Raw genomic sequence first — 16,437 nt, 5'->3', positions numbered from 1 at the left:
TTTCATTTGAAGGATACGGTTGCCAGATTTGTAATCTCCGAATAAGGGTAGGATCCGTTGTGAAAGAGGTTTAGCTAAACCTGTTCCAGGCCAAGAAAGGTGGCGCCTGTTGGGCCCAGAAGGCAAAACACATGTTGGACTTGAACGGCCCAACCAATGACCCAGCTCATGTTGGGCCTGAGGGCCTAATATGGTTAGGTCTTAATAACCAAAGGAGGTCGAGCCTGCTGTTCGGGCCTTTCATGCCCCAGGTTGGCCTCAACGGCTACATACCGGAAAGGCCCCTTTCCACAAAAATCACCATAATCCTATGATCCCAAAACTCCTCATCGAGAAGATTATCCTAGCAGTATTTCATAAGAGTAGTTGATATCAGTAATATAATTAAATAATTAACTGATAAGGTTTCATGCACGTTGACTGCAGCAGAAAGCATCCTCCGTTTGTCCTATTTTCTGCTTCACCATTGGTTCAAGTCTTGTCAAAGTGGTTGGTTCAGTGTAGTAGCCTTGCATCATCCAGCCTAAGCACAGGGCGGTACTGATGCTACCTTACAGCTCCCTGTTTTGTGGACAATCTTATTCCATAACGGAGTACTGTGAATTAAAACATCCGATATGAGAATCTTGACCAAGTGGGCAAATCGCTCATAATTAGAGTCATTTTCAAGCACAGATGATTATTTCTTGTTGTTCAAATTACCTGCAGATGATTGGCAATGCCAATAGTGTATATCATTCAGAAAACACAGAAATCATCTGAATCGTAACATAAAAATGACCCCAAATCTGCCGATATATTTAACTAAATATGGTGGCGAAAATTACCAAACCATCAACCATGTAATGTAGCTCTAGCTTTTTTCACAGATTAAACTTAAGTTGATGCTTCTAGCTTTCTTGTCTCTGGCTTTCTTTCCCTCGCATCCTTTGTGATTTATAATAATAGTAATGTAGATTTGTATGATTGAAATGGAATAAATACTTGAAAGGCTTGTTTTAATTTAATCTGTGAACCCGCGTAGCCGAAAGCCCTGACACTGACACGGACTAAAGAAAGAAAACGATTTGCAGAGAGGGAAAATTCCAGGTCTTTGGCTGCCTTCAATCATCAGCACCCACCCCGGGCTTACAAATAAAGGAGGCCACTTTTTTTCACTTTTGCATTAAATTAAACCTCACAATCAGATATGTCTCTCAGGATATACTTTCGTTTCATTTGATCAATTTCTAATTTTCTTAATCCATCCTTGTCTTGTCTGGGCTCTTTCTCTTTTCACTTATTTATCCATTTTGTTAGAATCACATCTTCATAATATTGCATTTGTTGTGGTTTTCAGACTAACTGACCATTCTGGAAACAAGAACTGAGGGGAAATGGACGGTGCTTCTGCTAATAGTGGTAACAGTTCTACAAGATATGGAAGGGAGATGGCATCATCCAGCTTCCTACGCGCTCCATTTGCAGCGATCTTGGAGTTTTCAGGTCTTCTTGGAAGCAGCAGTGCCTCTGCATCTGTTGCTATTGCTAATGATCACTCTCACGCACAATCCCCCCACCAGGAGGTATTTATCAGGATACTTGGAATTGAACCTGGAGAGAACCACGACTCCGTATCAGTTGACCTTGCAGAGCAAGGAGCTGGCTTAACTGCTGCTGATGTAAGTAGTGAAAGTGCAATCGCCAACGGGGAGTCTGGGAGTCGAAGGGACTCATCCACTTATCAGAGAGATGATGTGCATTGCTTGTCTAGGTGGATTGAGCACATTCTTCCTTTTTCTTTGCTTCTTCTTGTTTTTATTCGACAACATTTGCAAGGTAATTTCTCCATTCTCCCTTCTTCACTTCTCAATTCACCATCACACTATTTTTTTCTCTTTGGGGTCTTGTATAGCAGTTCCTCTTTGTTTTTCCTTTTCAATCCAGATGTAGTTGTTTCGTAAGATGAACATCTAGAGATATAACCAAGTGCTAACCTCATCTTTTCTATATTTCCGAAACCTATCCTATTTATATATATGATTCGTAGCCTTGGTCTATGTCACACTCACACACCAAAACCTTAATTAGAATGTGGGTGAAAGTAACAAATTGATATTTATCAGTTCCTTCTTTCTTTTGCTTCCATGAGTTTCAGGCTTTTTTGCCACAATCTGGATTGCTGCAGTCATCTTGAAATCAAATGATATTTTACAGAAGCAGGCAGCTTTAAAGGTCTCCTATCTTGCATCTTGCTTTCCATTTTCAGACAGATTTTAGATTCAATTTAGAGCACTTTAAAGTTTACTAAAGCATTTCTTCTGTGAGCTTATTATGTGCTCGTTTCTGCAGGAGGGGAGAAAGATTTATATTCTTTTGGGCATCACCATTAGTTTCATGCTCCATGTGATATCTGTTTATTGGTGGTATCGAAATGATGACCTTCTGTACCCTTTGGTTCTACTTCGTCCAAAGAAGATTCCGGCTTTCTGGCACTCAATATTTATCATTACGGTCAATGGTAACCGTTACTAGTCCATCTCTTGTTGCAACTGGCAGAAAAAACGTGTTTGCCTTGCCTATATAATTTGCTCCAATAACAAAAGAATATCATTTTCATTTTATGATAGATATAACCATCCTAAGTCAATGATGTTTTGGCTGTTGTTAACTAAGCTAAGTGTTTCTTGTAATTGTGTGCTCATTTTCAACGAGCCATGGATAGTTCAATTTCAAATACTGACTTGGCATTTTGTTTCGTCGGCTGCTGAAGTTTCCAGTTTCATATATGCCAATTATGATGTTTCACATTTTCATAGCTGCCTTGCTTGGATCAAAGGTTGAACAGTTTATTGTTTACAGATAACGTATCTATGACTGCAAAATTATAGACAATTGTGTGGTTGTTATAAATGGTCAATGGTCCCGGTATAAAGAAGATTAGTCTCTTTTTGTTGGAAGTTCTTCCTTGTTTTCTTTGATTTTGTTATCTTGATGATGCCTTCATATGGACATGGGATATTCCCATTTACAGATGTTATGGCGCAGCAGGCAGCCATGGCCTTCAAATGTGTGCTTTTGATATGTAACAGGAACAGCAAAGGCCACAATTACCGTAAACAGGTTAATTATTCTGAAGATTATTCAAGACCATACAGTTGGAATATTCGCACTTCCCCGCTCATTTATGTGCCAATTTCTCTCACAATATGAAGTCTTTTCATTTTTCAGGGTCAAATACTAACTCTTGTTGAGTATTTGATGTTGCTATACCGCAGTCTGTTGCCAACACCCGTCTGGTATCGGTTCTTTCTAAACAAAGAATGCGGTCGCTTTTTTTCCTCATTCACTACGGGATTGTACTTGACATTCAAGCTTACAACCACTATAGAGAAGGTATCTGCTGATCTACAACTCAATCTTTATGAACTTTTCAAGCTTCAGTTTTATTGAAAACCATGTAAAGCACCATGGCTCATTATGCACTACAATATTACTGTGTTATCAAGGTTCAATTATCCTTTGCTGCATTGAGGGCCTTATCACATAAAGAGGGGCATTATGGATCCCGTGCCACATCTGAGCAGGTTAGTGGCTCTTTGTTGAGCAGCAATATTCAAACTTGCCATCTCCTTCTTTGACTTTGGCTACAAGTTACTTAATGGAACTGTTACCTCATCCTCCCATGCTTGAACATTCCGACCTCACCGATAGAGTTAGATCAGATCTGCTAGTCTCCCCGAGGGATACCGCCTTTGGTGCCAGGTGCCAAGTGCCAAGTGCCATTGATGTTATATTCAGAACCATTTTAGGCTCTCTATGGCAGGTGGTAGGCTAAATAGAAAAATTTTTGTTTATCACCACTTAATATACCTTTCCCTTTGAATTTAGTAACAGCTATAGGAAAGTAAAGGAAAATCAGAACTGACTTGATAGTGCCAGGTGCCATCCATTTCTGATGCTTTATAGATCTTTCTCTTCCATAATTTTTACATGTATATGGAGTTTAAGCTGTTCTTTCTTTCAATTATATGCAAGCTTTTCTTCTGCTGTAGTTGCATACAAGTATTGTCACGTTCTAAGTTATTAAGAGGTAAGTGCAGGTCAAGGCAGCAGGGGATCTCTGCACCATTTGCCAGGAGAAGATGCACGCGCCAATCTTGCTTCGCTGCAAACACATCTTCTGTGAAGACTGTGTGTCAGAATGGTCATATCTTAACTTCCATTTCATTTATATGAAGATCAGTACTTGTGTTAGACACGCAAACAACTTTCTTCCCACTTTACTAGTGCTATCATTTGAATTTTGAAATTCGTGAAGGATAAGTAAAGAATACTTGTTGCTCCAAAGCCTTGGTTAACATTTCAGTTGAACTCATTTTAACATTCGTGAATGCTAGAATCAAAATTGCATTTTTTTTTTTGTTTTTTTGAACATTAATAATCTTTGCATACTTGCTGCAAGAAAAATCATAACTCCTATATATGCTGGCTAATTTGTTGCCTCTCATGTTAGTTTAGTTTGATGGTGTGCCAAGTTCCAGCAGTTTATATTTTGCCGTTTTTACTCGCTGTCTCAAGAGGAATGTACCATGGTTTTAGGTTTGAACGAGAAAGGACATGCCCATTGTGTAGGACATTGATCAAACCAGACGGTATCAGATCGTATGCTGATGGATCAACAAATCTAGTGTTCCAGTTGTTCTAAAACTGCCTGATGTTGTGAAACCAGACACCATTCCATATAATCTCTTTTATGGCCTCACTGTCACTGCTGCTTATCAGCTGCATTGCTGCTTTTGTGTTTAAGCAGCAGTAATATGAAGGACCCAATAGCAATAGCCAATAGGGGTTCAACTACGCGCCCATATATTGTACTATTTATCAAATATACATACATACATATATATATATCATCTTTCTGATTAAATTTGTAGCTATTAGCTGCTATAAATTAAATTCATCCGCTAGAAAATAAATTTTGTGGCATAAACCTGTCCCTTTAAGATGACAGTTCTGGTCCTGTTGTCTTGGAACAATTCCAAATTGGATGATCGACACAAACAAGTTTAAATTCAAATCTGAACCTCTTCTGCTGAGGTGAAACTGAAAGCACAGGCTCTAGATAGATAGATAGATTCAGAAGCATTTTCCGAGACTATCTTTGCTCCTATACCATATTTTGATTTTGCTCTTTCCGAACAAGCCCTCATCTCTTATCATATAAGTTGTAGCCCCAACAGTTGTTCTGAATCCCTCAGTTATTTCACCAGAACTAAACCCACCTGCATTGCATTTCACAATTGATTGTGTTGAAAGGAAAAAAAAATCAAACCAAGCTTTATTCCCAACTACATCATATCATCAAATCCTGCAGCTATAGATAGTTGATGGTCACCATGTTTCGGCCTTAATCATCCCTAAAACTTTACGTACTTTTAAGACGCCACAATCAAACAAAATGATGGAAGAAATTAAGAATACCTGCATTTCAAACCTTATTGTTCAGTATATAATGGCTTAAGTTTATTTCTGTTACTATAAAATCACAATTTTAAAAGTTATAGTATCTTATATCAACCAAGAAAGGGATAAGCGCACCTGAACATTTGACCCATTAGTTGATACATGATCTTCCTGCCTAAAGAGCAAAGTTTAAATTCTCATTTCTCCAATTATAAAAAAAAAAAATCAAAATAGAGATAAGCCTGACATTAAACAATTAAAAGAGAACAAGGTTCAAAATAAAAATAGAGAGGTGTATCAAAGGCTATATTGTTAACATCTCAATTCTTCATAAAGAATATATATATTAAATGTGAAGTGAAACCATTCAAATAAAAAGTTTCGATATATATGTTGCATCCACAGCCACCTAAGTTTGAGCTTGAGAGCTTTGCCAGGCAGAACTTTGGGAACCCTCTGCAAACTCCACAGGTGGCACAGGGCGGACAGGGATATTCCGAGTTATTTGCAGACTTGTGTCAAGAGATGCCTCAAATGGTAATGCACCTGATGTAGCAGGCAAAGAGTTCATATTGGATAATGAAGGTACCTTGATAGGGTAAACTTCAGTGACTTCTTCAGTGCTCTCATCCAAATATACGACATCCTGCATAGTGAGTTGGTGGTATTCAACAACCTCCCTCAGGAAGCGATTCTCGCGTGCATAGATAGAATTTTCATGAGCTAGTCATGCCTTTTCTGCCAACAGCGTCTCAAGTTGAAGACGTATCTGAAAATGGAAATTAAAAAGAATCAAAATTTAGGAATTGTTTACATGTCGAAAACTGAATTGCTTCCATTATCAGTTCCAATCCACACAAAGAGAGACGCTGCCCATGTTACAAATGGAATAAAAGAATAAGATGTCCAATAAAAGGCCAGTCACAAAATCTGATTATGTTTTTCTTGAGGACTTAATTTTAGAGCTTAACTTTGGGCTGCATCACGAGCCTACCATGCTGATATAAGTATAAAGAAGCAGATTAAATTCAAATGAAAGGTAGAGTAATTCCATAATCCTAGACTTTAATTCACTGATCCTCTAGCAATTTTTAGCATTAATTCCCTAGTTTAACCTTGTTATTTTAATTTCATATTTAATTAATTTTAAAAACAAGAATCAAATACAATTCCCTGTGGAGACTATGCTTCCTACTATATTACTTGTGCGACACATGCACATGCGTGTAAAACCAGCAACAAGTTTTTGACACTATTGCCGGGGAATTGTTTTTCTATTCTTTGCTGATATTAATACCAAGCAAACTAGTCTTAATTCAAGCTTTCTTTTCTTTATTTTCAAGTACTTCTTGGCTAGAGTATGAGAAGAGTAAGAAGCTTGAAAATTGTCTTTTTATCCAGAAATCGAAAATACCTTCCGGAGATTACTTAGACAAAACTCTCAAAACTGCAATCAATCGAATACAATGGCTGAGAATCAAGGTGAGCAACAAATTCAAAGACATGTAGTTGATAACCAATCATTGAGGGATTATGACATTCATTAGTTCGAGGACTTCATTCAAGCATTTGAAAGCCAACAACTCAAGCCAACAATTTTATGATTAAGCCAGCCATCATTCAAATGATCCAAATGTCTGTTCAATTTGGAGGCCTTCCAAATGATGATCTGAATGCTCACATTTCTAACTTTTTAGAGATTTGTGATACCTCCAAGCACAACAAGATCATAGATGACACTATTTGGTTGAGGCTGTTTCCTTCTCACTGGGGGATAAGGCCAAAGTTTGGTTAAGCTCTCTTCCCACCAGCTCTATCACTACTTGGGACGACTTTGCACAAATGTTTCTAACCAAGTTCTTCCCTCCTGCGCTTGCAAAGATGAGGAACAATATTTTTTCTTTCATGCAGTTGAATTCTGAGCCTTTATACAAAACATGGGAAAGGTAAAAAGACTTGCTTCGGAGATGCCCACATCATGGTCTGTCCAAGTGGATTCCAGTGCAAACATTTTACAACGAGTCGTTAAATCCAATTCGGACTACCATTGATGGCGCAGCTGGTGGTGCTCTCATGGCTAAGTCAATTGATGATGCCTATGATTTATTGGAAGTGATGACGTATAACAACTATCAGTGGCATTCTGAAAGGGCCTTGCCCAGAAGGGTCACTGGTGTGCACAAGTTGGATGCCATTAATGCATTAACTGCTCAGGTAGCCACATTCACAAAGAAAATTAATTCTTTTGGAGTTCATTCAGTACAGAACCCCTATACTACTTGTGACTATTGTGGTGGGGGACATTCAAGCGATTACTGTTTTATGAATACCGAGTCAATGCAATTTGTGGGAAATCAACAAAAAAACAATCCATATTCCAACACATACAATCTTGGGTGGAGGAATCAACTCAACTTCTCTTGAAACAATAATCAGGACGTTTCATCAGCTCCGAGACCGAATTTTTCTCTAGGTTTTCCACATCAACCTAGACCTCTAGTACGAGAAAATAAGCCATCCTTGGAGAAGCTACTTATGCAATAAATGGCTAAGACAGATGCCTTTATTCATAGTCAAGCAGCTTCGTTGAAAAATGTTGAGACTCATGTGGGGCAATTAGTCAATATTGTCAACAATAGGCCTCAGGAAACCCTACCGATTAATACTGAGCCTAATCTAAGGAGGGAAAATGAGGAATCTTGTATGGCAGTATTCCTTCGGAGTGGGAAAGAGGTTGACAATAATTGCCAGCAAGAAAAGCCACAAGAGAAGCCAATTGAGAATAAATCAGAAGTTGGAAAGTTAGACAAGCGAGTGCAAGTCAAGGATGCACCGGTAACACACCCTCCTCCATTTCCTCAACACTTCTCGAAGCAAAAGTTGGATGCTCAATTTCAGAAATTTCTAGAGGTATTTAAGAAGCTCCATATCAACATCCCTTTTGATAAAGTGTTGGAGCAAATGCCTTCATATGTTATGTTTTCGAAAGATACCTTGACAAAAAAGAGGAAACTAGGAGAGTATGAGACATTGGCAATTACTGAGGAATGCAGCGCTATTATTCAAAACAAGCTGCCACCAAAGCTTAAGGATCCAGGAAATTTTTCTATACCCTGTGCTATTGGTAGTTCTAAATTTTCTAGAGTATTATGTGATTTGGGTGCTAGTATGTCAATGATGCCTTTATCTGTTGCCAAGAAACTTGGATTAAGAACATTCAACCTATTACAGTTACTTTTCAATTAACAGATAAAACAATTCGAAACCCTATTGGGATCATAGAAGATGTGTTGGTTAAAGTGGGGCATCTCCACATCCCGATTGACTTCCTTGTGCTTGAGAAGGAAAAGGATGTAGAAATTCCTCTAATCTTGGGACGACATTTCTTGGCAACTACTAACGCACTCATTGATGTGAAGGAAGATAAGATAACTTTCAGAGTTAGAGAAGAGGTAGTAGAGTTTAATATTTTCAATGCAATTAAGCATCCTGCCCCTTCAATTGCTTTAGAATGGATGTGGTTGGCAAGGGCAAAGGTAAGCCTATTTCTCCACCTATAAGTAATTAAGCACCAACCTTTGGGTTAAAGCAACCACCTCCACAGATCCAAACTGAGCAGTTGCCTAAGTAGTATCATCCACCACTTCTCAGTTGTCTTGATTTTCACATTGGACAACAAGTGTCACTCAATAATTCTAGCTTTAAACTTATTTCATGGAAATGTAAAGTAAGATGGTTGGATCCTTTTAAAGTGATTAAGATCTATTCGTGTAGGATAATAGAGATAGAGAGTGAGGTCACTGGAGCACTTATGGTCAATGGAATGAGCCTCAAGTCGTATGTTGTAGATGAAGAAATGCAAAATGGGATGAATCAGTTAAACTAATGATTATAAAGAAGCGCTTCTTACGAAGCAACTTAAGTTTTCAAACTTTTAATATTTCTTTTATGCCATTTCAAATTTTGAATTTTAGTTGTTAGATGTTAATTTTTCAAATTTTAGTAATTGATTATGTTTTACTTTTTTTTATTGTAGGTCCTATATCATTCTGCCTCCATTTAGTTTAAAGAAAGAAGCAAAAGGGTGAAAATTAAAGAAAAGAATAAGATGAAAACAAGTTCAACGTCATAGCGTTGGCTACAATAGTAGTTTTTTGTTTCAACTCTCCAACGTCGAAGGATCCCAATGCTAACAAGGATAATGATGGGTAGGGAAAATGAGACCAAGGGAGTTTCCTTTCCTTAACTTTTAGTAATATTGAGGACAATGTTAGCTTTAAGCTTAGAGAAAAGCTTAAAATTTTAAACTTTGCTATTTATTTTTTCCATTTTATGTTATTAGTTTCAATTTGAGTAAGTTGATTAATGTTTAAGTTTAGAAAATTTGTTTTTTTTTTTCTTGAAAATGTTGACTATGAGAAGTTGCACCAATTACTTTGATTCACTTATCCAATAATGAAAATTAGCTATCCTGTTATCTTTTTTTCTTAGTACATGTGAATATTATCTAAGTATTCTGTCGAAATCTCATGTTAAGCATCACTGTAGGATAAGAATTTTCACAATTTGAGCACTATATTTCTGGCATTGAATTGTTGCGTACATTTAAAGAAGATTTATGAAAATGTAAATTTTTTACTAATATCTTGAGTTCTAGAATTTGTTTTGAGTTTTTCTTGATGCGAAATCTTAGGCTATACTTAGTTAAAGAAATGACTTAGGCCATCCTTTGACCGATTGAGCTTTCGAACCAGCTTACTTTCTATTTATCCCTAGAATACCCTTTTGAACCTAATGTAACCTTTTTTTGTTTAAGCACTTAATTATTAGCCTAGACCCTTACATAAAAAGTTTCAATTTTTGCATCTCTCTCTCCTAAGTGCATAAGTAAATTTAGAAAGTATGATGAACTAAATAATGAAAAAAAAGTAGTAAAGATGAAAAGTGAATAAAAGTTCAACAATATTTTATATTCATTTCACTACCCAATAAAAAAAATAAGTTTAGGGGTGTGATATTGAGAAAAAAAAAACAAAGTGTTGAACAAAAGAAAAATTTTATGAAAAAGGAGTTTACTTGGTGAAGGAAAATCAAGCTTTAAATAGGTTCTAGATTGACAAGTGTTTAGGGTGATTTGAGCTACATTATCTTATATACTACCTTGACCTTCGCCATACGTTACAAGCTTGATAAAGATCTAAAAATCCTTAAGTAAGTGTTAATCTACATTAGTGGAGAGATGAAAAGCAAACATATGAAACTCTTGACTAATTTGAATTTTGCATATAAACATAATCCTATCCAAATGGCATGATATTAATTGTAATAGACTACGCGCACACACACAAGAATCCATTTGAAAATGTACTTGCAATCAAGTTAAAATGTAAACTTAAAAAATATTTATGATTTCCTTTAAGTTGAGGAAATAAAATAACTTACAAGGAAATTAAAGGTGAACATTGACTTGGTGCAACTGATTGATAGTTAAATGTTTTCTTCTTTTATGTTTCTTTCTTTTGTTTTAAGATTTTGCTTGAAGATTAACAAAATATTAAGTTTGGGAGTGTTATAACTTTATTATATAAAGTTATCTTGTCATATTTTGAATGATAAAATGGCTAAGTCTTTAAGTTAAGACAATTTTAAATAATTTTCTTTATTTTTTTTTAAATTAGTTAACGCATGATTGAGCTAGTTTATTTCAAGTTATTTTAGTTCATTTGTATGGTAAAAATGCCTAGTTTTAGTTATGGCTGATTATGTTTTTAAGGTTCTCAAAAGAACAAGGATCAAGTGACAAGAAATTGTAAAATTTGACCAGGTGCAAACTTCACCGAATATGTTGCGGTATTTCAGACTTAACTCAAGCTACAGAAGTCCAACCAACATGATTCTTAGACCATTAAAAAGCTAAAAAACGAGACTACAACTTTCATATTTATTACTTCGCCCAGTTCTAATCAGAACGTAGTCAAAATCGTGTTAGAAGTAGCCTGACCGCAGCAGTTCTGCACTAGGCAGCTTGAAGAGCCAAGAAGACATGTCTCCCACACAAAACAGAGAGTTAGGCACTGCAGTGCCAGCATGGGGTTTTTAAAATCAACATTTCCCGATTTTTGACTCTAGGACTTTAAAGGAGGTATATATAGGCCATTTTAAAGGGGTTTTCAACAAGGAAGGTCAGAGCAGCTCTTCAGAGGAAAGAAAAATCATAAACAAAAGAGGAAAGGAGGAGAAAGAAGGGAAGATAAACGCTCAAAAAGCTGCAGACATTTGTTTCTCTCCTTCTCTCACTTTGTTTTGTTGTGTATTTATAGTTTCTTTCTTGTGAATGATGTTTGCTAAGAATATGATGAGCTAAATAGCTTTTTCTAGGATTGTGGTTAAGCTATTCATGCAATTTGGATATTTAACTCTCTTTTAATTATTATTAATTGGTATTATGTTGTTTATTTCAAATCTATACTTATTACTTCTATTTATTTATTTATTTTAATTAGGGGAAAGGGGATTCGAATCCTGCTCTTGAGACAAGGGATCATGCACCAACCAATGAACCAAATACTTGAATGCGCTTATTACTTCTAATTGCTTGATCAACAATTAGATTGAATTGGGTCTCTAAATGCAACTTAACAAAGAGTTTAAAATAGACCAAAGGTTTGAATAGCACGTGTTCACTTCACTTAGAGCTTAGGGGATTTGATTAGTATTTCAGATAAAAATATACCTAAATACCATGTGCAACCAAATTTAGGGTATAGGCTTAGTGAACCTACCTTAATTAATTTACAGATATATGGAGAATTAATTATGATAAGTATGTTTACAACATCTCAACAGAGACTTGTAGATAACTTTGGACTCTAAGCTAGCAACCAACCCATTGATATAAGTATAAAAAGGAAAATTAAATTCAAATGAAAGATAAAGTAATTTCACAGTTCTAGACTTTAATTCACTGACCCTCTAGCAATTTTTAGCATTAATTCCCTAGTTTAACCTTGTTCCTTTAATTTCATTTTTAATTAATTTTCAAATTAGATTTACTTGGATAAGATTAGGGTGTTTAATTTTACTATTTAGTAAGAATTTAGACACAATACCCTGTGGAAACAATACTTACTATTATATTACTTGTGCGACACGTGCGCTTGCATGTGTGTAAAACCAACATATCCCTCATCCAATGAGAGGAAGATACCAGAAAATGATACATGCAAACAGCTTCTATCATTTCAGACATCTCATTGTGTCGGAGAATCAAGTTCTTTTGTAAGTTATAAAAGGAGGGCAAAAAGAAAAAGAAAAGCCATAATATCTATGTCGAGCAAAGGCATATAGGTACCACAAGATAGATACAAGATCATGCCAAGCAAATTGTAGATAAAACACAGTTATATATAATAACAAAAAATTAATCAGTTGCTTTAGCTCACTTATAAAAACACAATCAAAAGGGATAAACATTGCACTTATAATTGTAGATCTACTTAGGCTGATAGATCAAATTTACCACCCATCTTTGGATGGGTGCAATTAAACATTGCACCTTTAATTTAATTCCAAAATGGTCCAAAGTTAATGGTAGAAGAAATATATATATATATATATATATATATATATATTTATGGCAAACCGTATAGAATTCCTCCTCTGTATAGTTTGCTACCTTTGCCAGCAAATTATATATGTATGTATGTATGTATGTAGGTATGTATGTATGCATATGATGAGGAAAACATCATACCAACTCATCATCTTCTGGGTTGTCTCCTCTTTCACGATTCTCACGAAGGATTCTATTTTCTTCCTCCAGCTGAGCACATCTCTCCTTTGCAAAAGCCAAATCAGCTTTGACAGTTTTTAACTCTCGAAGAAGAAGCTTTGCCTTGGCAGCCATAGCCATTGCAACCTGTTACAAAATTAAAGAGCCAAATTATGCACAAAATCATCAAGAGAAAATCATTTCATAGAAAAAAAAATGATCTGTTATATTTATTCCACATCCCTAAACAAAACTACACCCATCTTCTAAATGAAGAAAAGTGAAAACTCATTAGTCCATATGGTTCCTGCTCTTATAATGCCACTATAGCTGAGCTTATAAATAGCTTTGCGAAAAGTTTTCAAGACATCTTTAACACAAAGGATTACATCAAATATAAGAAATTCATTTTAAGGAAGAAGGAAAAATCTTAAGCATGTTCAAAACATTTGTGTCACTTTTATACTGTTAAACCAATCTGGTAATGAGGCTTCTAGAGCTAGAAAATCACAGGTTAAGAGCAACGCTCACAGCAAAATACATCCATCATATGAACCAGTGACACAAAGCTGCCACCTTACGTCGCGAGATGCCTTCAATTGAATTTCTTGATCCCCTTGCATCGGCAGTCGTACTTGCTGCTGCATTTGTGGCTGTTTAGCTGCCTGATTTTGTGGCACAGAACCACTGGGCTTTTTCCTGATATGTTTGCGGGTTTCTTGAATGATGCCCGCAGTCCGGTTCTCCACAATCGTAAGACCCTCCTGAAATGCAAGGCGAAGAAGAACGAATAACTACACGTTGGCAAACAATTTCAAGATACAAGAGAGACATGCAAGTTCTATGCCAGAGAAAATGCATATAGATTGACACATGAACATTTGGCTACCAACAAATATAAATAAGTCATACGAAATAGTTTAAATAGATCAAAAGCGCCAAAGAGAGCATAACAGCCCTTTAATTTTTTCCTTTCTAATTATGTACAAACAATTTTTAAAATAAATGCTAAGTGATACTAGGAATATTCATATATTTATTACCAAAAACAAAGGGGACTTAAGAACTGACCTCAACAGCATTACCAATGTAATTTAGGGATGATGCAATTGCACCTAAGCCCTTCTGCAATGTGGGATTGTCCATTTGGCGATGGCTATCATGTGACTGGTAAATCTTCTGGTGCTGCAGATAGCAGAGAGTGAAAACAAATAAATAATCAAATATATATAGAATCAAAACTCATAAGTAAGCAAGTAAAGAAGCATTTGATTCAATGCTCGCACACCAGAGTTGAGAAAGTTTTGTTTAGAACAAGTGATTATATAACTCAATTATCAGTATAAAAAAATTTCCAAGGTAAACAGCCGCAAGAACTTCGAATGGAAAAGGAAATAAAGTGCGTGATGAAGCTGCTGCTTCTTATTAGTATTGTGGCTACCAAAAGCATGATGGTTAATGAGTGTAATGTTGGATTCTGACCTTTTCTGGCATTGGCCTCCGAGGCAGTTTTGATTTGGCTCGTCCATCTGAATCAATTTGGTGTTGCACATTATCATCATCCAAGAAGGCTTTAGCTTTTCTAGCGAGAGAACCCCAAAATCCTTGCTTGGATTCATTTAAACTTTTCATAGACGTGTATTCATGGGACTGGGAATCCTAGAGTAACAACCAGCTATATCCAGTTAAAAAGGTTTGGATTTCTACAGAATCATTAGGCAAAAGATTGTAACAAGCATAGATATACAAAGTAGTACAAAAGAGAGAAAAGACCTTGGGGGTGGGGGTGGGGGTGGAGAGAGGAGAAGCAGAAGACGAATGAAGGGAGCCATAGCCGTAAGCGGAAGAGAGAGAAGAATCTTTGTGGGCAGAGGATGCCCTTATGGCTTTGGCTGCATCCACTTCCACATCTACCAAATCGTCGGCCGCTGCTGATGCCAATATTTCCTGCTGCTGCCTCCTTCTGTAAGCCATTCTTTATTCCTATTTCTTTGCTCAATCCATCCACTCGACCTTTTTGTCCTTGCTTCAATCTGCCAAGTCCGAATCTATCTTACTATTCCCATTTCCCAAAGGCCGAAAAGGAAATTTTCAATTCCCTTGATTAAACCTCTCTCCCTCTGTGTTCTAGCGACTTGGCAATGCGACGTCAACGCTAATTTCTAATCCAATTTTTCAAGACTTGTTACGCCATTTCCCAATTTCCTGGTTTTTTGACTAGCCCATTTCTTCATTTCTACTTCACAATCACTTACAGCTTACAACAGCCCACAGGCCCAGACATTGTATAGTTGTAGTTGTTCCTTTACACATTATGATTACATACCACACTGTTTTTCTTCTTACTCTACCTTTTTGGGCTTATGGGCTTTCTTGCTTTCTATCCTATCTACGCCACTAAGTATTCCCACTTCCTCCCATTGTTATGCTTGGAGTGTTGTCTATTTTCATTAATATCCTCCTCCCATTTCTACGTTTACTTCTTTGCTAATAACTGCTCTAAAACTACTCATTAAATTTAACATATAAACAAATATTAATATATTTAGAATGATATTAATATATTTAGAATGATCACACTCGTTGTTAATTTCAAAGCATTTTCCCAATCATCATCATCTTTTGTTCACTAGAAGCTTAAGGAGGCAAAAGGATTCGGGGGAGGAAAAACACAAAAATGCCTGCTATTAGTAATGAAGACTGAAGACTGTAGCAGTGATGAAGGACTCGTACTATATATATATGTATACCACAAGCGAAGGTGCATCTGTATAGACTGTAGTCCTGATGATGACAAAGTTGAAGAGATCTAATTGTGGGCAATGGGATGAGTGATTCTAATGGTAGTGGCCATTGTGATACGGGATTTTGTGGTTTGTGATGGAATTTTTTTTTTTCTTCTTTTCTTTAAGATTGCTCCCTACCCATGGAGGATAGGACAGACCGACCCCAGCCTGTATAGCATTTAACTTAAAATTAATGATAAGTGAAAAGATACAATTAGCATAATGGCGATCATTTAGCAATGTCAGTTTCGGAGGTTAATGTCTAATATATACAGAAGCGTGAAGAAAAGAAAGAAAACTGCGTATTTACAAGGTTCCAAGCTGCGCTGACTTGCACTTTTAGATTCATTCCTAATTTAAGGTTTGTAGAGCTTGACATATTTTGGTGTTATACTACACATATGGTAGAGGTTTTGGCCCGGTCAATACGGCTGG

The 16,437-nt window shown here is 36.3% G+C and overlaps 2 protein-coding genes and 1 non-coding gene across 7 annotated transcripts; 1 reads left to right on the top strand and 2 right to left on the bottom strand.

The window, feature by feature from the left end:
* The first annotated feature begins 1,005 nt into the window (after nt 1–1,005).
* Nucleotides 1,006–4,980, top strand: LOC18591112 (uncharacterized). The gene is made up of 9 exons (XM_018126472.2): nt 1,006–1,089; nt 1,340–1,818; nt 2,138–2,214; nt 2,332–2,500; nt 3,014–3,102; nt 3,211–3,375; nt 3,489–3,566; nt 4,083–4,186; nt 4,582–4,980. Exons 2-9 carry the CDS (start codon nt 1,377–1,379, stop codon nt 4,685–4,687), a joined length of 1,230 nt encoding a protein of 409 aa, XP_017981961.2. The 5' UTR covers nt 1,006–1,089; nt 1,340–1,376; the 3' UTR covers nt 4,688–4,980.
* Nucleotides 4,981–5,173: 193 nt separating this feature from the next.
* LOC18591111 (zinc finger CCCH domain protein) lies at nt 5,174–15,410 on the bottom strand. Of its 5 annotated transcripts, XR_016028360.1 has the most exons (8): nt 14,990–15,405; nt 14,699–14,875; nt 14,288–14,401; nt 13,798–13,980; nt 13,199–13,363; nt 6,035–6,214; nt 5,581–5,620; nt 5,174–5,463 (listed from the first exon to the last, which is right to left on the bottom strand). XR_016028360.1 is itself a non-coding variant. In XM_018128269.2 (6 exons), the coding sequence occupies exons 1-6, from the start codon at nt 15,188–15,190 to the stop codon at nt 6,173–6,175; spliced, it is 882 nt and encodes a 293-aa protein (XP_017983758.2). In that variant the 5' UTR covers nt 15,191–15,405; the 3' UTR covers nt 5,675–6,172. The 5 variants fall into 5 exon arrangements, 2 of the variants coding, with proteins under 2 accessions (XP_017983758.2, XP_088665978.1); XR_016028361.1 differs by lacking the exons at nt 5,174–5,463; nt 5,581–5,620 and having other exon boundaries at nt 5,675–6,214; nt 13,748–13,980; nt 14,990–15,409; XR_016028362.1 differs by lacking the exons at nt 5,174–5,463; nt 5,581–5,620 and having other exon boundaries at nt 5,675–6,214; nt 13,793–13,980; nt 14,990–15,408.
* Nucleotides 7,324–7,430, bottom strand: LOC148761076 (small nucleolar RNA R71). Its single transcript, XR_016028687.1, has one exon. It is a non-coding gene; the product is annotated as a small nucleolar RNA R71 (small nucleolar RNA).
* Nucleotides 15,411–16,437: the final 1,027 nt, after the last annotated feature.

The sequence above is a fragment of the Theobroma cacao genome, chromosome 9, assembly GCF_053813885.1.
Source record: "Theobroma cacao isolate CCN51 chromosome 9, ASM5381388v1, whole genome shotgun sequence".
In the NCBI taxonomy this organism is placed as follows: Eukaryota; Viridiplantae; Streptophyta; class Magnoliopsida; order Malvales; family Malvaceae; genus Theobroma; species Theobroma cacao.
The sequence above is the reverse complement of the archived record's forward strand: the minus strand, read 5'-3'. Positions and strand labels throughout refer to the sequence as shown.